The sequence below is a fragment of the Schistocerca serialis genome, chromosome 9 (genome assembly GCF_023864345.2).
Source record: "Schistocerca serialis cubense isolate TAMUIC-IGC-003099 chromosome 9, iqSchSeri2.2, whole genome shotgun sequence".
NCBI classification, from domain to species: Eukaryota; Metazoa; Arthropoda; class Insecta; order Orthoptera; family Acrididae; genus Schistocerca; species Schistocerca serialis.
In genome coordinates this window covers 57,529,545-57,550,305 of record NC_064646.1, presented here as the reverse complement: position 1 = coordinate 57,550,305, position 20,761 = coordinate 57,529,545, and the positions used below count along the sequence as shown (strand labels likewise).

General features: G+C 43.2%; 1 protein-coding gene across 4 annotated transcripts in view; it reads right to left on the bottom strand.

The window, feature by feature from the left end:
* LOC126418623 (protein angel homolog 2-like) overlaps window positions 1–20,761 on the bottom strand; it is a 193,054-nt gene that overhangs the window by 151,670 nt on the left and 20,623 nt on the right. For all 4 annotated transcript variants that reach the window (XM_050085467.1, XM_050085468.1, XM_050085469.1 and 1 more), the window contains one exon: window positions 14,004–14,075. In XM_050085467.1, the coding sequence (XP_049941424.1) occupies window positions 14,004–14,075 (72 nt within the window). The remainder of the gene's footprint in view (window positions 1–14,003; window positions 14,076–20,761) is intronic.

The window sequence follows — 20,761 nt, the reverse complement described above, 5'->3', positions numbered from 1 at the left end:
CATCAGTGTGCTTGTCCGGTCAGTCTGTGGAGTCTTATGCTGGAAAACAGTTGTAGGTGTGCTTCGGCGATACATAGGCCGGCCGGGCTTGGGTACCATAAGGTGACACCATCAAAGAGGATCTTCAAGTTGTCGAAGGGGAAGAATGTTTGCCTTTAGTGGACTTCTTCGAGCCCTTCCGATTAGAGGAAGACTCGGGTGTTGTTTGGCTGCAAGGACGGAGGAAGTCTTCACTGGAGTACTCCTTCTGTTCTTTCCGGCCTACCGGTTGTGGAGCTGGTGGCAACGCCCCTTTAGGTGAGAGTTTGATGGCTCATTGCACAGCTGGATGAGGGGATGGCGATGCTACCTTGACACTGGACGATTTCATGACCTCAGAGCTGAATTTTAGGTGACATGTCTGCATGGCCATGTCCTTCATGGAGCAAGGGCTAACAAGAACAGACCTATAGGTACCAGATGAGAGAACCCAAGGTTTGCGACTAGCCAGTAACTTGCGAGTGACTGGGTAAGGCACCTTTTACTTTACCCAGATCTCTTGAACAGCCAGCTCATCAAGATACGTGGAACAATTCCGAGAGGCGGCGGCATAGCCGCCATTGCAGTTGATACAGCAGGGAGAAGGAGGTGGACAATAGCCCTCATGCACATCCCTACCACAGGTGACACATTTGGCTGGGTGTCGACAAGACGTTCTTGTGTGGTTGAAACAATGACAGTGGTAGCAGTGCATCAGGATCGGAATGTACGGCCAGACTGTGATAACTTCATAACCTGCTTTGAGGTTGGACAGAAGCACCACTCTATCAAAAGTAAGAAAGAGAGTGCGAGTGGGCACTAAGGAGGAATCAACCTTTTTCATTACACAAGGGACAGCAATGACACCTTGATCAGAGAGGTAAGGCTGGATTTTGGCCTCGGTTAGACCATTGAGCAGCCTGGTGTAAATTACACCTCGGGAAGAATTCAAAGTTCTATGGGCCTCGACACGAAAAGTGTAACTGTGGAGAAGCGAGATAGTAAGCAGCGGTTGCGTTCCAGCATCAGAAGTGGTCTCCAAAAGCAAAGTGCCATTCTATAAACTAGAGCAGGATTTACAGGGCCAGCAATTGCATCAACACCTTTCTGAATAATAAACCGATTTACCGTGGCGAATGACTGACCATCTTCAGTACGTGAGACCATGAGGAGCTGCGGTGTAGCGGGAAAGGGCTTTGAATTATGTTTGCATTTTGTAGACGTTAAGTGGGAAGATGATTGATTCGTGGTGAGGAAATCCCCATGATTGCCAGTGTCTCCGATGGCGTGTTCCTTTCAACTGGCGGCCCCCACCACAAGTGGGTGCACCCGCCTTAGGTGATTGTTCACACCTCGGGTCACAACTCCCTAACACCTGACAGAGGAACCACTCAGCAATTTGGGAAGGTTACAGCTCAGGCAATCACCCCTCCCTTGGCCTGACCTGTACCAGGGTATACATGCGAATCCTATCTGTCAACCCAGGGCTGGGAATTACGCGTAACCCAGTCACTTGGCACAGAGAGGAAGAAGAAAAAAGAGGATCCCCCAACACTGACGCGGAGGAGTGAGAGGAGAAGGGAAACAAAGAAAGGAAAAAGGAGCAAAAAACAAATAACAAAGGAGAGACTGTTCGTATGTCAGCGACAGAATGCAGAACATTCCCAATAATACAATACCCCAAGCATGTTCCCCAGGGGAGAGGAAAAAGAATAGCAAGTGGATAGACAAGCAGCACCTAAGGGGAAAAAAAAGGCAGCAAAGGCTGTGGCCCCGTGGTGGCCTAGCACGAACCCACCAAAGATGGCGAGCCCCCTGGTAGGATGGACTCCAATGATGACCTGATCATAGAGGTACATTTGGATTTCTGCCTTGGTCAGACCATCAAGCAGCCTATCGTAAATAACTCTATGCGAAGAAGTCTGCATTTGATGGGCCTCAACACGAAAAGGATAGCCATGGAGTTGTTGTGACTGAGTATCAGAAGTAGTATCGAAAAGTAAATTGCCATTGCGTACACAAGAGCAGGAACTCAAAGGGCCTTTTTGAATAATAAACGGAGTTACCGTACCAAAGGACTGACCGTCTAACCTCATTCTGTTTATGTTTAGCATACGCAGACTGTGGAGATGATGATTGGCTCACTGCAAGAAAAGTCCCCCATGAAACTTCCTCGCAGATTAAAACTGTGTGCCGGACCAAGACTCGAACTCGGGACGTTTGCATTTCGCGGGCAAGTGCTCTGCAAGGTATGCAGGAGAGCTTCTGCGAAGTTTGGAAGGTAGGAGATGAGATACTGGTGGAATTAAAGCTGTGAGGACGGGGCGTGAGTCGTGTTTGGGTAGCTCAGTTGATAGAGCACTTGTCGGCGAAAGGCGAAGGTCCCGAGTTAGAGTCTCGGTCCGGCACACAGTTTTAATCTGCCAGGAAGTTTCATATCAGTGCACACTCCGCTGCAGAGCGAAAATTTCATTCTGGGAAGTCCCCCATGATTGCAGGTGTCTCCAGTGGTGCACTCCTTCCAACTGAGGCCCTCCTCAGAGGGGGGCACATCTGCCTTAGGTGACTGTTCAAACCTCAAGTCACATCTCCTGAACACCTGACAGTGATACCTACTGGCATTTTGGGAAGGTAACAACTCAGGCAATCACCCCTCCCTGGGTCTGGCTTGTACCGGGGGTACGTGCAAACCCTACCTGTCGACCCAGGGCTGGGAATTACGCATTACAGTACAGTCTTTTGTGGCGGTGTTCGTAGCGACAAGCAATTCGCTGTAGAAACGGCTTACGAAGTCACCGCCACACTTTTAATAGCGGGCCGACCGGTCCGCTGGAACAGTGAACAGAAAGAGGAAAACCCAAACACTCTGATTAAATAAAAGTCGGTACTTATCTTTATTAACGAAGATACAGCAACACAGTAGTGAACTCCGTGTCAACAGAAATCTGTCTAGTTCGAGTCGGAGCGGCTAGGTCAGCGTCGGCTGACGACAAACAACAACTCTGCTGCGATGAACACACGACTGACTAGCAAGTACACAATTCGGTGGCGAGTATACAACTGAGCGGCGAATACAGAACTGTCCTAGCGCTCGCGATTCCAGCGCTTAAGAAGCCAGAAGCCAGCGGTGGCGCGCGCAGACTTGCGGCGATTTCCTGTATCGCTGGCGCTGCTTATGCAGACGGCGTCCGGACTTTGATGCTGCCAACCTTTTGGCAGCGGGCTCGGTTGGCATTACTGGCTAGGATATAACACAGTCACCTGTTACGCTTCAGATGCCTGCTCCCTCAGGAGCGCACAGGGAGGAGGAGGAGGAGGAGGAGGAGGAAGAAGAAGAAGAAGAAGAAGAAGAAGAAGAAGAACTTCATGATTTCCTTCAATGTTTGAGAGAATTTAGAGTATTTTTCTTGGATCTTTGTGCCACCCAGATTTCTGATGCTTGGGAATTCCTTTTTAACATTTCTTTGGGGCTAATTAATTTTTTTCATAAATAGTGATCTGTTCCAGTGCTGATTCTCTTCTTGATTCTTACATTTATAATTTCATTCTTGTTCTGTCTAGATATTTCCAAGTGATCTATTTCAAACAATGGAAAATCCAGGATGCAATGTAACAATATTATGACAAGGAAAGCTGATACTCACTATATACCTGAGATTGTGAGTCACGGATAGGCACAACAAAATGACTGTCACAAATAAAGATTTCAGCCAGTAAGGCCTTCATCAAAAATACCCGACAAACACTCACACACTCTTATGCAAACGCAACTCACAAACATGACTGCAGTCACAGGCAAATGAAGCCACACTGCGAGCAGCAGCATCAGTGCATGCCGGGAGTGGCGATTGGTTGGGGGTAAGGAGGAGGCTGGGGTAGGGAGGGGGAAAGATAGTAGGGTAAGGGTGGCAGACAGTTAACTTCTGCTGGGGAGAGTGCAGGTATGAGGTGCAGAGTAGGTAGGGCAGCTATGTGCAGTCAGGAGATTAGACCCGGTTCAGATTCACTGACATCTTTGCGATCTGGATTGAGGGTGAGGATATCCTATCCATATTCCTTCAGAAACATAACAACTTCTCCCCTGTTTGCTTCACCTGATCCTACTCAACCCAACAAGCCATCTTCCTAGATGTTGACCTCCACCTCAAAGAGGGCTACATCAGTGCCTCTATCCATATCAAACCTACTAACCACCAGCGATACCTCCCTTTGACAGCTGCCACCTCTTCCATACCAAAAGTCCCTTCCATACAGCCTAGCCACCCGTGGTCATGGCACCTGCAGTGATGAGCAGTTCCTCTCGAAATATACCAAGGGTCTCACTGAAACCTTCACAGACCATAATCATCCTCCCAACTTTGTACAAAAACAAATCTCCCATGCCTTATCTTTCCAGTCTTCCACAACCTTCCAAAGTCCCACTGGTCACCCACAGAGGAGCATTCCTCTCTTAACTCAGTACTACCCACGACTGGAGCAACTGAATAACATTCTCTGCCAGGGTTTTGACCACTTCTCGTCTTGTTCTGAAATGAGAAATGTCCTGCCCACTATCCTTCCCACACCTCCCACAGTAGTATTCCACCGTCCACTGAACCTACACCATATACTCTTGTCCATCACAACCCCTTCTCCCAACCCCTTACCTCATACCCCTGCAACAGACCTGGATGCAAGACTTGTCCCATACATTCTCTCGCCGCCACCTACTCCAGTCCGGTCACACGCATCACTTATCTCATCAAAGGCAGGGCTATCTGTGAAACCAGTCATGTGATTTACAAGCTAAGCTGCAACCACTGTCCTGCATTCTATGTGGGCTTGACAACCGGCAAGTTGTCTGTCCGCATGAATGACCACTGACAAACTGTGGCCAAGAAACAAGTGGACCATCCTGTTGCTGAGCACGCTGTCAAACAAGACATCCTTAATTTAAATGACTGCTCCACAGCCTGTGCTATATGGATCCTTCCCACCACCACCACCACCACCACCACCACCTTTTCTGAATTGGGCAGTTGGGAACTTTCCCTGCAATATATCCTACATTCTCGTAACCCTTCCAGGCCTGAACCTTCATTTGTCATTGTCCTCACCAATCCAGCCCCTTCCTTGATCCCATTCCAGCACTACTCAGCCCTCATCCCACCATTGCACCCAGTCTTTTTACTTCTCTCCTTTTCCATCAACCCCCCCCCCCCCACCACCACCACCACCACCACCACCACCACCACTATCCTGCCCTCCGTCTGATCTCCTGACTGCACACAGCTGCCCTACCCTCTCTCCACATCATTCCTGTGCTCTCCCCAGCAGCACTTCACTGTCCGCCACCCCTACCCTACTATTCCTCCTCCTCCCCGTCCCAGCCTTCCCCTTACCCCCAACCAGTCACCAGTCACCACTCCCATCATGCACTGGTGCTACTGCTTGCAGTGTGGCTTCAGTTGCCTGAGACTGCAGTTTGTGTGTGTGTGTGTGTGTGTGTGTGTGTGTGTGTGTGTGTGTGTGTGTGTGTGTGTGTGTGGTCTATTTTTGACTAAGGCCTTACTGACTGAAAGCTTTATTTGTGACAGTCTTTTTGTTGTGCCTATCAGACTCAGCATCTGCACCCAGTGATCTATTTGAAATTTGTGAATTCTGGGTTTGGGGATCCCCCAAGTCTTTTGTTTCTGGGGACATTTTCTGGAGCATGTAGACATTAATTTCTAATTTAGTTTGGCATGAGTCTAGCTCATTTATTATTTATTCTTTTGCGCATGAAATAGTATCAAAGGATTTTGCAGAATAGTTTCTTCTTTCCTATTTGTACTCTGAAGTTCCCCAGACAAATTTTTTTAGCTATTAATTTTTAGATTCCAAACTTCAATTCTGCATTTAAAAATGTGGTAAAAAGATCTTAGTTTATTTAACACGTAATGTTAATTGGTTTAAATTCAAATTTAATGTAAGACTTGATTTGGTTGTAGGAGGGTCACAGCAATTAAATTTATGTTCTCCTGTATTTTGACACCTGCTTTGGGGATTTTATTCATTTCATCTTTCAACTGCTACAACTGTTCAAACTTTCCAGATTTTCCCTTTTGTTATGATTCATTTATTGGAACAAGACAGTGATTAAAGTATATTTGTTTGGACTTTTGAAAGCAAAAAGTAGCTGTCTCTTACAAGGGGACGCCATGACGTTTGGATCACTTCAAACTATGTACAGTTTTAGTAGTCCATCAGGACACCATAATGTGTAAGTAGTAAGGCATACTACTTAGACAGTTTTGAGAAAATTGCAAGAGAAGTTATACGTGTTGCATATGTACTGGCACGTTGCTACTGAGCCCGAAATGGCAGTAGTCAAGTGGTTAGCATTCAAGTGCCGTAACTGGTGGCTCACGATATATCCCCACACAACTTTTTTTTAATGCATAATTTTTTTTTTAAGCCTTGTCATGTTATTTCACATATATGACATTTGAAAACTAAAAGAATGAAAAATCACATCTATTTGCATGAACCTTGTAGAGTCTGTACTTGCAAGGTTGCATGTTCTTTTGTCAACTTCATACTTTTATTTGTGTTTCCAGCAGAATATATCCGGCTTTTGCCTTCTTTACAGCCAGCTCATTATCCTCCTTATCAGAGAAACCTTAAACTTTGTGGAATGGAACCCCTTCATCTACTTCCTCAGAAAGAATGAGGTTCTGATCAGTACTAAGTATGTTTTGTGCTAACATGTCAATAGTAGACCGACAAAGTTTTTCTCCAATCGCCATTGTATCTGCAGAAGTCACTGTTTATGATTCTGTATCAGTAAGGTCCGCTTCTTGAAGAAGACTATCCCAGTGTACGAACACAACTTTTAACTGACATTTTGCGAATTGTATTATAAATTGAATCTTTATGACATACATCATCCGCAGCAGTCAAAGTATCTGGAGTCACCTCCATTTTTGCATTAAAAATGTCAATTTTGTAATTTTTAAAAAATTCACACATACATAATTTGTTCTTGCTACATTAGCAATGTCTCACCATTATGCCAGTTAATTGCCGTATAGAGCTGCTATCTGTGTCCGCAGGTCGAAGTATCCAGGTGCAAAGCAGTTCCGAATACTTTACTCAGTTGTAGATATTGATTTCACAAACCATGACATGTATGCATTTTCAGGAACACTTTATCCAGCCATCCACCGGTTAAGGAACTCAAATGCTAATCACTAGACTGCTGCCATGTCGTGCTCATACTCGCTACATACCAGTGCATCATTGACTTCTCTTACAGTTATCTCGAATGTGCCTAAGCAAGACACCTCAACTACTTGCACAGGCCCAGAATTTGATAGCTCTAAGGTAGGGACAGCTAAGGATTTGGCATGCAAGCAATGCTTAGCCGTGAGTGTCATAGCTCTTTCACCTGGCTGCACCCTTCCTTCACCACTACACACTTTGGAATAAATCTGATCAGATGAGGAATGAAGTTGACTGAGAGTTTAATACAGTTCTATTTTGTGTGGAATTCAGTTCCAAGATGAGTTATATTTTTCTTGATCCTTTTGCCTAGATTTCCTTTGAAGAACACACAGTTTTCCGCACCTGTTGTAAGCTCACCATACAAAACAGTCACCCGCTTGAAACAGCACACTGATTGCTTTGAAGTGCTGCAGATGATGCAGAACTAGCACCAGGCAATCATGTGACCATCTACCACTAACTGCCATGTTAGTGAAGTGTCAGTCAATTACATGGAATCGATGCATTAGCTTGGGTTGACACGGCAGTTTCACAATGAGGATATCTTGTGATCACCCATGACCACATTATGAATGAAACTGCCTTGTTTTTTAGGGTATCAATGGGGACTGTTCAACACATTCACACGGAATGGTGTACCATTCACAGAGTGTAACACAGTTGTCATAATAGGATCCTAAAAGACAGGAAATGGTCGCAAGTGTTACACCTAGTCAATGCTGTCACTGAATTATGAAGATCTCAACAAGTTTCTGAACCGACATAGTACAGGGAACTGCAATTAACGGACATCTTAAGTCTGTTATCTAGCAAAAGACCATTGCTCGCAGCTGCATGTCTTCGGCAGACCATACAACAAATAAATTTAACAGTAGCCAACTGCAGGTGTGTAGTGTGGTTCCACAAGTTGTGATTTTTGCCTATGTTCAAATGGTGTAAAGTGTCAAGTGCACTGACACCCAATAACTCCTTGTTTCTTCTACATCCTGTGTAAGCTATGGACACACCTTTCTATCAAGATTACAACATGCACATTCACAATGCACACATTCCTTGTTTGATAAACACACTGGCACCTTGACTACTCCTGCTAAACCACCTGATCTCAATCCCACAGAAAATATCTGACTATTTAGAAGAGCATGTGAGATGTAGTAATACCAACATGCTCACAATTTGACAGTTCTAAAGCAGGGACAGCCAAGGATTTGGCATGCAAGTGACGCTTTGGCATGAGTGTCTTAGCTCTCTCACCTGGCTGCACTCTTCTTTCACTGCTACAGCACGCTACCCGAGTTTGAACAGAGAGAAAATGGGGGAAACTGTAAACGTGTCGCATTTAAATGGCAATGCAGTTGCACTGCATACAACCTGACTTTATATTTCATAATTCTCAACAACTTAGGTCACGAACAAAATGTATTTTGTTTTGTTTTCGGAATTCTTTAAACATAATTTTTATCTGGTACAAACTATCGATCCAAGGACAGACAGAAAATTTCAGATTTTCGCACTAAGGTTGCCATGTAATTGAGGGCTTATTTAGTTTCATAACTGCAAAAAGCCTTTCACACATGTATGTTGATCAAAATACACTCCTGGAAATTGAAATAAGAACACCGTGAATTCATTGTCCCAGGAAGGGGAAACTTTATTGACACATTCCTGGGGTCAGATACATCACATGATCACACTGACAGACCCACAGGCACATAGACACAGGCAACAGAGCATGCACAATGTCGGCACTAGTACAGTGTATATCCACCTTTCCCAGCAATGCAGGCTGCTATTCTCCCATGGAGACGATCGTAGAGATGCTGGATGTAGTCCTGTGGAACGGCTTGCCATGCCATTTCCACCTGGCGCCTCAGTTGGACCAGCGTTCGTACTGGACGTGCAGACCGCGTGAGACGACGCTTCATCCAGTCCCAAACATGCTCAATGGGGGACAGATCCGGAGATCTTGCTGGCCAGGGTAGTTGACTTACACCTTCTAGAGCACGTTGGGTGGCACGGGATACATGCGGACGTGCATTGTCCTGTTGGAACAGCAAGTTCCCTTGCCGGTCTAGGAATGGTAGAACGATGGGTTCGATGACGGTTTGGATGTACCGTGCACTATTCAGTGTCCCCTCGACGATCACCAGTGGTGTACGGCCAGTGTAGGAGATCGCTCCCCACACCATGATGCCGGGTGTTGGCCCTGTGTGCCTCGGTCGTATGCAGTCCTGATTGTGGCGCTCACCTGCACGGCGCCAAACACGCATACGACCATCATTGGCACCAAGGCAGAAGCGACTCTCATCGCTGAAGACGACACGTCTCCATTCGTCCCTCCATTCACGCCTGTCGCGACACCACTGGAGGTGGGCTGCACGATGTTGGGGCGTGAGCGGAAGACGGCCTAACGGTGTGCGGGACCGTAGCCCAGCTTCATGGAGACGGTTGCGAATGGTCCTCGCCGATACCCCAGGAGCAACAGTGTCCCTAATTTGCTGGGAAGTGGCGGTGCGGTCCCCTACGGCACTGCGTAGGATCCTACGGTCTTGGCGTGCATCCGTGAGTCGCTGTGGTCCGGTCCCAGGTCGACGGGCACGTGCACCTTCCGCCGACCACTGGCGACAACATCGATGTACTGTGGAGACCTCACGCCCCACGTGTTGAGCAATTCGGCGGTACGTCCACCTGGCCTCCCGCATGCCCACTATACGCCCTCGCTCAAAGTCCGTCAACTGCACATACGGTTCACGTCCACGCTGTCGCGGCATGCTACCAGTGTTAAAGACTGTGATGGAGCTCCGTATGCCACGGCAAACTGGCTGACACTGACGGCGGCGGTGCACAAATGCTGCGCAGCTAGCGCCATTCGACAGCCAACACCGCGGTTCCTGGTGTGTCCGCTGTGCCGTGTGTGTGATCATTGCTTGTACAGCCCTCTCGCAGTGTCCGGAGCAAGTATGGTGGGTCTGACACACCGGTGTCAATGTGTTCTTTTTTCCATTTCCAGGAGTGTATTTTGTCACGTCTGCAACCTCACGATGGAGATACAGACACACTTCCCAAAGAAAACAATGGAGAGCTCCCAGACAGTTTTATGGTAAAATAATTTATGTTTTAAATGTGAGTTGCACTGGAGATGAATCAGCTCCATCTGCACACGCACATGGGTCTTTTCGACTGGAACAGCAAACAATCTCAAAAAACAAATGCAAGACTGGCAGTGCCCATAAAATGTTTAGAAAACTATTCTTTTAATTCTTTGACCCAACAAGTTTCTTCAAACCTCACATTTTCTTTAACACCAGTGAGTTTATGGAAATGCATGGCATCTCTCGTCGGAATTTGTCCCTTTCACAAGGTGATTTTCTTTTTAAAAACATTTTAATGAAATTAGAAATATATTGTTTCTCATACTGCAGTCTTTTACTGTGGGCAGTGTGCAGTAATGTCCACTTAAAATGTGAGGTCTGCAACGCATTCCAGATGTTCTTATCTTCGTTCCTGCACTCCTTTCTCCTTCACAAATTCAAGAATAGTAGGTTCTAAGTCGAAAAATCTTTCCAGACATGCCCCTCGACTTAACCAAGGTGTAAAGTCTTCATGCTCTGCATTCAATTCCATCGAAACCTGTTGCAACTGAAATGGGATGACATGTGTGACTTCAGAAAATTGACTATTCGTACCACAAATTTCATCATGTGATCCGTATCTCCAAATTTAGCACCAAGTGCTTCTTGATGCACAGAATAATAAGTCCTATCTGTTGATTATTATAATTTTTTGCACTTTCATATTCAACTGAATCATTTAAATTCTTTATGCTTGATCTTGTAGTATTATTCCAAAGCAATTTTGCGATACCTGTTGATTATGTAACTGTACGACACATAACAGGCATTGAAAATTATTCTACTTTTCTCCTGTCATTCCCATTCATTTTCAAGTCATGAGATTAGATTGCCAATTGCCTCCTTTTGTGCAAACAGCCAGTGGACCTGTAAACTTCCTTTACACCACCAACAAATAGCAGATGGTAAATGGTGCTGACACCATGATTCTACCAAACTGAAGGAAGTCATGCCTACTGAAAAATGCCATGTCGCAATGCTAAATGAAATTTCGTGTTGTATCAAGTACTTCCAATTAGTACCTAACAGACCTGAGCTTAAGCCAACACATCATGTTCGTGTGCAGTTTGGCACGCCATGGCCAACCCTGCTCTATTGGGTATATGTAATGTAGTTTCTGATCTACAAATAAGTCAATACCTCTTATACTATTTACTTATGTTGTTCTTACAAACCTATTCTCTATATACACTGGAGAGCCAAAGAAATTGGTACACCTACATAATATCAAGTAGGGCCCCAGCGAGCACGCAGAAGTGCTGCAACACAACGTGGCATTTACTCAAGTATTGTCTGAAGAAGTGCTGGATTGACTTGACACCATGAATCTGCAGGGCTGTCCATAAACCTTAAGAGTAAGAGGGGGTGGAGATCTCTTCTGAATAGCATGTTACAAGGCATCCCAGATGCGCTCAATAATGTTCGTGTCTGGGGAGTTTGGTGGGCAGCAGAAGTGTTTAAACTCAGAAGAGTCTTCCTGGAGCCACTCTGTAGCAATTCTGGATGTGTGGGGGTCACATTGTCCTGCTGGAATTGCCCCAGTCCGTTGGAATGCACAATAGACATGAATCGATGCAGGTGATCAGACAGGATGCTTATGTATGTGCCACCTGTCAGAGTCATATCTAGACATATCAGGGGTCCTATATTACTCCACCTGCACATGCCCCACACCATTACAGAGCCTCCACCAGATTGGACAGTCCCTGCTGAAATGCAGGGTCCATGGATTCATAAGGTTGTCTCCACACCAGTACATTTCCATCTGCTCGATACAATTGGAAATGAGACTTGTCTGACTAGGCAACATGTTTCCAGTCATCAAGAATCCAATGTCGGCGTTGACGGGCCCAGGTGAGGTGTAAAGCTTTGTGTCATACAGTCACGAAGGGTACACAAGTGGGCCTTCGGCTCCAAAAGCCCGTATCAATGATGTTCCGATGAACGTTCGCATGTTGACACTTGTTGATGGTCCAGCATTGAAATCTGCAGCAATCTGCGGAAGGGTTGCACTCCTGTCACATTGAACAATTCTCTTCGGTCATCATTGGTCCCATTCTTGCAGGATCTTTTTCTGGCTGCAGTGATGTCAGGGATTTGATGTTTTAACAGTTTCCCGATATTCATAGTACACTTGTGAAACGGTGGTATGGAAAAATCCCCACTTCATTGCTACCTCGGAGATGCTGTGTCCTATTGCTCATGTGCAGATGTAACACCACCTTCAAACTTACTTAAATCTTGGTAACCTGCCATTTTAGCAGCAGTAACCAAGCTAACAACTGCACCAGACACTTGTCTTATATAAGCGTTGCCGACCACAGCACTGTATTCTGCCTGTTTACGTATCTCAGTATTTGAATACACATGCCTATACCAGTTTTTTTGGCGCTTCAGTGTATAACGAACAACATAAATCAATACGTAAACGTTCATTTGCTCAAAAATCTCAAGTCTCTGAAAGTTCTTCACTAATTGCTTTGAAATTTTAGAACAACTTTGCATTTGAATATGTGTATCTTATACCTACTGGAGCGGCGCATGTAATACTTAGAGGGAAATGTTACAAAAATCTCAAAGTCTGACTGATTTACTTCAAATTTATTAACTAATAAACATCCAGATGGACACGCTACATACTGTTTTAAATGACAATGTTGTATTTATGGCTTATAGGCATATGATTATAATATTGAGTCTGAACCACCCAAAACTTTGTTCCATTAGCAGTTTAAATTATAAGAAATGCTGTAACTGAAGTTCCTATCCTCATAGATCCAGCAGCTGGAGAGGCCTCTCTCATGCCCTGTGTACCAATGGTCTCGACCGATTTACCCAATCACTTTAATCAGCTCCAGTTCACAATCAAGTTTTTGTTTCAATAACAACAAACAAGGCTCAAGCTCAGAAAAAGTGATAAGATGCTAGAGAAGGGTGCAGGAAACAGGATAGAGGGGGGAGGGGGGGGGGGGGAGGAGATTATGCACAGAGAGAAGGAACAGGAAAAGGAGATGGACAAAGAGAGGAGAGGAGGAGATGAAAAAAGGGAGAGGGAAGAGAGGAGATGGACAAAGAGGGGGGTGAGTGGGAAAGAAGGAGTTATGAGATATACCCAGTACCCATAAATATTGAGCAACTGTGAAGCATTGCCCAGTTTCAGAAAATCACCCCAACATCTGCTGCTAATATGCCAGCAAACAAGTCAGCACTATGAGAAATTAAACATGTTCTTCTCTTTCATTCCCATTTAACCAGAATGAGTCACTGCAATGTGTGGCTGAGTCCAGCTACTTATTTTTATTTATGTAACTGTTCATTTTCCAATCCACTTCACTAACCCCTACCAAGTTTAACTTTCAGTCATTATCGCAAATCACTACATTTAAGTGTCTGTATTATAAGATGTGTTGTTTTTTATCCCAAAGAGTGTGTGTGTGTGTGTGTGTGTGTGTGTGTGACTTTTTGAAGCATCTGTCAAAAACTACTTTGTTGTCCATAATGTAAGACTACTTTCCAAATGATGTTAATGAACTAGTGCATTTCCCCATCTAGCTGAAATAAGATATTTCACATGGAAAAAAGTTTTGAAAAAAAAAAAAGAGTAATCACCTGAGTAATACATATTTGATCCGTTGGGTGTAAACTCCCAATTTCGGGATATTTTATTGTTGCATTCTGCACCTGTAACCCAGAAATGGCAAAATATTAAACAATAAAATAGTAGTGTATCTACTTCAAAATGTGTGGAACTTATGGAAATGAGTTTTTGCAGCAAATAAATAAAAAACAAAACTTTACATAAAATACTAAGCTGCAAAATGAAGGTCTTAATTAAGTAAGAATGAGAGATAAAGGTCCATTTCTTTCATTATATGTCCTGTGTGAGAATGTCGTCCTCCTCATGCACATTCATTGTTACATGACTGCAGAAAAATATTTTTCTCATTATTCACTGCACAAATAATTATAGGTTGCAATAAAAATTATGTTTTAAAGGAAACTAGTTGTGGCATACATAAATAAAGAACATACTATATTGAGTGAAATTGAAGGTATGGATGCAACACAACCCAGAAAGCTTTGAATCAAGCAACAGATTCTTATGGGACACTTTATGGTGTTTTTTCTTCTGATAATCTGACATGAAGCTCTATAGTATCTTTCATAATATGAACATTCCATTTATACGAAAGACATTTTCATATGTGAACCAATACTTTCATTGAATATTTATGAGTTGCAAGACATGATGCACTAAATATGTGTATTCAAAATTCCATATTAGTATCACATAGCAGATGCAATAAAGTGAGAAATTATAATTTAACTGGATAGATAAAAAAAAAAATCTACTCACCAAGTGTCGGCAGAACACACACATAAAAGAAGGTTGTAATTAGGTAAGTTCCAGAGCCAGTGGCTTATTCTTCAGGTAGAACAGTTGAAGGGAAAGGAACAGGGGTGAAGGAATAGGACTGTAGAGGACTAGGAAAAGGGGTTGATTTTGGGAAAGTCACCCAGAACTGCAGGTCAGGGGAGACTTACCACATGGGATGAGAAGAAAAGACTCATTGTTGGGGACTGCATCAGACAAGATTTGAAAACTTGAGAGTTTAAAGGTGGAAGACAAGGTAATATATAAAACAGAGATTACTGCTTAACATCATGCACAAGTTAATAAGAGTGAAAAGCTAAGTGCACTGTACATAACAGAGGTGGGAAGGGGTCAGACAACACAATGAAAGGTGTAGAGAAAAATGGCAACAAGCAATATCCTGTTGCGGAGCATACGCTACAATATGACAATCGTGACCTCAGGGCCTGTTTCATCACATGCGCCATCTGGATTCTTCCCCCAGACATCAGAGTCTCAGAACTCCAGAGGTGGAAACTAGTGCTACAACTTGACCTTGGTTCTCACCACCCACCTGGTCTTAATTTACATAAATTTCTTCAGTCTCAACGTTTTTTCACTGTAGCTACTCTTCCCTTCACTCTGTTTTAGTTTTATAAATCTTTCATTGTCCTACACACCTATTTTTAACAGCCTGGTAGGGATCCCAAACACCTGAGCAGTACTCAAGAATAGGTTGCAAAAGTGTTCTATACAGAGTCTCCTTTAGAAATGAACCACATTTCTCTAAAATTCTCCCAAGGAACCAAAGTCGACTATTCACTTTCCCTACTACTGTCCTTAAGTGTTTGTTCTAATTCATATAGCTTTACAACATTACGCCTAAATATTTAATCGATGTGACTGTGTAAAGCAGCATACTAGTAACTGTGTATTCGAACATTATGGGATTGTTTTCCCAACTTATCTGTGTTAACTTCCAGTTTTCTACATTTAGGGCAAGCTGTTCTTCTTCACACCAACTAAAAATCTTATCCAAATCATCTGGTATCCTCCTAAAGTCACTCTACGGTGACACCATTGCATCATCAGCAAACAATCACAAACTGCTGCTCTTTATTAAGAACTACAGACGCGTGGAACTGCACAACTGTATTACACACATATAAACAATTCTTTTATAATGACAGTAGGCAAAAAGTCCATTATGTATCTTTTGGAAACCCAATGATTCGTCTGTAACAATCCTTGTGCATTCTAAAAGTTGCTACAGAAACACTTTAATACAATTCTGCACTATAACCAATGAAATCACTTCTTGCCAACTACATATCACATATGTTATGTGACTGGAATGAGGACTTCCTAGTACACAGAAAGCAATACGTCATACCTATAGGCAGGAATGATAGCAGAATATATTAATGTCACACACGAATATGACTGAACTATCACTATTTACAATTTTTGTAAATGAATAGTCTACATTGTGTGAATTAAGAGAATGTTTCTGTAACCCTGTTACCATAGCACGAACTGTGATTTCCAAAAAAGAATAACAAATTGAGTAGAAATTGTACATGTAAGAAGATTTAGAGCTGTTTTCCTGATCCAACAACTTCAAATAGGGTATTCTGAATTAATCAAGGTGGTGATTCCTACTGGTACACCATGGCTGACAACTCCTATTCTTGAAGAGAATTAATTAGTCATTTAGGCACAAATAACAGCACAATGGCATGGTACTAACTAACTACCTTCCCCACTTGTTTGTGATTATTACACTCAATAAAATGAATTAAATTTTTTGCTGTATGTTTACTAAATGTATTATTATTATTGTTATTTTCATGCTATCATCATTTTGGAATGTTACAACTGATTTTTTTACATTTGTGAATCTTTTATTTGAAATTTTAAAATATTTAAAGATGTGTTCCATGACACTTAAGTAAAGTCTGCTTATAAAAAAGGAAAACTACGAATAACATGTGGATGTAACAGAAAGAAACTTTTTTTAAGAATAAAATACCAAATTTAGAAGGCTTTCAAAGTAAAATAAATAAGAAATCGGTAACCATATAGACAGAAGAAAGGAAGTAACAATGTAGGAGATGGAGTACTGTACAATAGGAAACAAACAAACAAAAAAAGGAGGAAGTTATTACCTAATTCTCTCTGGAAGCCATCTACAACAGACAATTTGTACGCCCACTCATTATGAGAATATATTACATCTCATGTCAACAAACAGACCTGACCTTTTCTGAGTATACCCACACAGAAACTAGTATCAGGGAGCGTGAGGCAGTTGTACAAACAATGGCTACCAAAGTGCGAAGAGCAACTAAACAAAGAAGAGAGATTTACATGTTCAGCAAACTAGATAAAGAAGCAAGTAGGGTCTTAAATACAAGCTCAAGACATTTACTTCTGGATGCGCAGAAGAGCTGTGGGTCATGTTTAAAAGAATAATTGACCACGCACTAGATAAGCATGTACTTACAGACCAGTTCATGATCGAAAAGACCCTCCACAGCAAACACGTCACTCTAAAGGAACTCCTGAAGAAACAGCTACTTCTGCATAATAGGTATAAAACAAGTATTGGGCCATGGTAATGAGATGCGGAGTGAAACACACTTGGCTACCAAGAGGGCAATGACTACCAAAGCAGAATCTTATCAACAGGTTTCACACAAAAACAAGATATTTTGGTCATATGTAAAGAAACATATGAATGCCCCAGCTTACTTCTCACACCACTGCAGATATGAATAATATATTGTCAGTGGCATTGAGAAATATTTAAAATCCCTATGTTAAAAATTCTGTCAGAGACGGCAAAGGACTTGGAAGAGCAGCTGAACGGAATGGACAGTCTTGAAAGGAGGATATAAGATGAACATCAACAAAAGCCAAATGAGGATCATGGAATGTAGGTGAATTAAGTCGGGTGATGCTGAGGGAATTAGATTAGGAAATGAGACACACAGTAGTAAAGGAGTTTTGCTATTTGGGGAGCAAAATAACTGATGATGGTCGACGTAGAGAGGACATAAAATGTAGACTGGCAATGGCAAGGAAAGGGTTTCTGAAGAAGAGAAATTTGTTAACGTCGAGTAGGCCTATAGATTTAAGTGTCACGAAGTCATTTCTGAAAGTATTTGTATGGAGTGTAGCCATGTATGGAAGTGAAACATGGATGATAAATAGTTTGGACAAGAAGAGAGTAGAAGCTTTCGAAATGTGGTGCTACAGAAGAATGCTGAAGATGAGATGTGTAGATCACATAACTAATGAGGAGGTATTGAATAGAATAGGGGAGAAGAGGAGTTTGTGGCACAACTTGACAAGAAGAAGGGACCTGTTGGTAGGGCATGTTCTGAGGCATCAAGGGATCACAAATTTAGCATTGGAGGGCAGCGTAGAGGGTAAAAATCGTAGAGGGAGACCAAGAGGTGAATACATTAAGCAGATTCAGAAAGATGTAGGTTGCAGTAAGTACTGGGAGATGAAGAAGCTTGCACAGGATAGAGTAACATGGAGAGCTGCATCAAACCAGTCTCAGGACTGAAGACCACGACCACAAAAACAACAACAACAACACGTTAAAAATTCTCACGGGATCAACAGATTCCTTGTCACATATGCTGACAAGTTAACTCCCTAGGAAATTTGTGGTAAGGTCTTATGGGACCAAACTGCTGAGGTCATCGGTCCCTAAGTTTACGCACTGCTTAATCTAACTTAAACTAACACTAAGGACAACACACACACCCATGCCCGAGGGAGGATTTGAACCTCCAACAGCGGGAGCCGCGTGGACCGTGACAAGACGCCTTAGACCGCGCGGCTGTTAACTCCCTTCTGAACCACAATATATGCTAGAACATTTGAAGGAAAATACTGTATCCAGTGACTCGAAGAAAGCACACGTCACACCCACCTACAGCAAAGGTAGAAGAACCGATCTACAAAACTACCATTCAATTGCACTGATGTACATCTGTTGCAGAATCCTAGAGCATAGCAAACACAAAGCAGTATCTAGACCAGAAGGACCTCCATACTAATCAGTACGGATTCTGTGAACCCAGATAGTGTGCAATGGAACTTAGTCTTTTCTCATGTGACATCCTGAAAACCACAGCCCAAGGCAATCAGGTATACACATTATTTTTTTACTTCTCAAAAGCATTTGAGTCAGTACAACAGAAATATTGTTTAACAGAAGAATAATTATACGGGGCAGCAAACCAAATTTGTGATTGGACTGATGATTTCTTGGTAGGGAGGATGCAACAGGTTATCAATGATGGAAAGTCATTGACAGTTCTACAAGTAATGCCAGGGAAGTCTGTTGGGACCGTTGTTGCTCACGCTGTATGCTAATAACCAGGCGGACAATATTAATAGCACCCTCAGAATTTTTGCGAATAAAGCAGTTACCTATAATCAAACTGCAGGAATATTCAGTCAGATTCTGATGAAATTTCAAAATGGTCCTAAGACTGGCCACCTGTTATAAACGTTCAGAAATGTAAAACTGTGCACTCCAACAAATACATAAAGTATCATATGCCTACAATATGAATGAACTGCATTTGGAATTAATCAACTCACACAACCAGGGTGTAGATATTATACATTGCCTTTTTTAAAAAAAAAGATACACCTGGAAAGACGGAAGTTTTGATCCAAAGATGACATGTGCTAGCTGGGGATAGTAGATGGATTGGCAACAGTTCCAGCATTGTCCGCCAACAGTTAGCGTAGGAGCATAGCTACCAGATCGCCATCTGTGTCTAGTCTTTAACAAGGAATGCTCACAGGCAGTGGTGCAAACGTGTGAAGCAAATAGGCAACCGTACCATGGAGACACACTCTTGCTTCCTACGACCAACTGAGCGAGTTTGAACTGAGTCAAACCGTGTCCTTCTGTGTGGCAGGAAGGTCTTTTCTGGGGAATTGCCACACAGGCTGGATGTGCTGTGTTGGTTGCGCAGTGTTGCTGATATCAGTGATACATGAATGTTCTCACACACGCAGACAAGCTTCTGAACATCCATGAAGTACAGACGCCACCAGTATCACTGTATTGTTAGGGCAGTCGTGGTAGATTGTACAGCTACTATAGCACAAATAGGAGGGCTTGTGAGCCCAGACATGTCAAAATGAACTGTTGTGAACCAGTTATTAGCAGTGGCACTACAGGCATGTGCACCTCTAGCCCGTCTTCCACTTACGCCACAGCGTCAACGCGTACTACTCGACTGGTGCTGTGAGAGAATCACTTGCAAGTGCAACAGCACACCATGGTCTTCAGTGACAAAAGGAGATTCCGCCTATAAGCAAGTGATGGTAGTTATATAACACAGTGCAGCTGAGTGCTATCTTGTAGAGTGCATTAGTCCAAGACATGCTGGCCACAACCCAGGCTGTTTGGTCTGGAGTGTGACTGTTCCACTTTGGTATTTCTGAAAGGGACACTAACCAGTGCTCGGTACATGCAAAATGTTGTTAGACCCATGCTTTTGCCATTCTTGCAACAGGAAGGTGATGTGTTGTTCTAAAGGCTAATGCTTGTCCCACCACTGCTTCTGAAACTCAATGAGCTCTGCAAGACATGCAGCAACTTTCATGGCCAGCACAGTTTCCGGGCTTGTCTCCAATCGAGCATATGTGGGATATGATGGGATGAGAAGTGACTCGTCCAACTCGTCAACCTAACACTCTTCAGAAGTATGTGAAAAGGTTGAGTGGATGTGGCATAACGTACCACAGGACAGTATTCGCCATCTGTGTGATCAACTGCATGCCAGTCAGTGCCTGCATTGCCACCTGTGGAGGCTACACAGTGTAGTATTATGGGTGTTCCAGCATGGTTCAATACCTGTTACCTCACAACCGCTTGAACTGTTGATCTTTAAATGTAATTATTTCATGTATTCTGTATGCACTGTTGCAAAAACAAATCTTGAGTGAGTTAGAAGCATCTAGAAGGGTACTT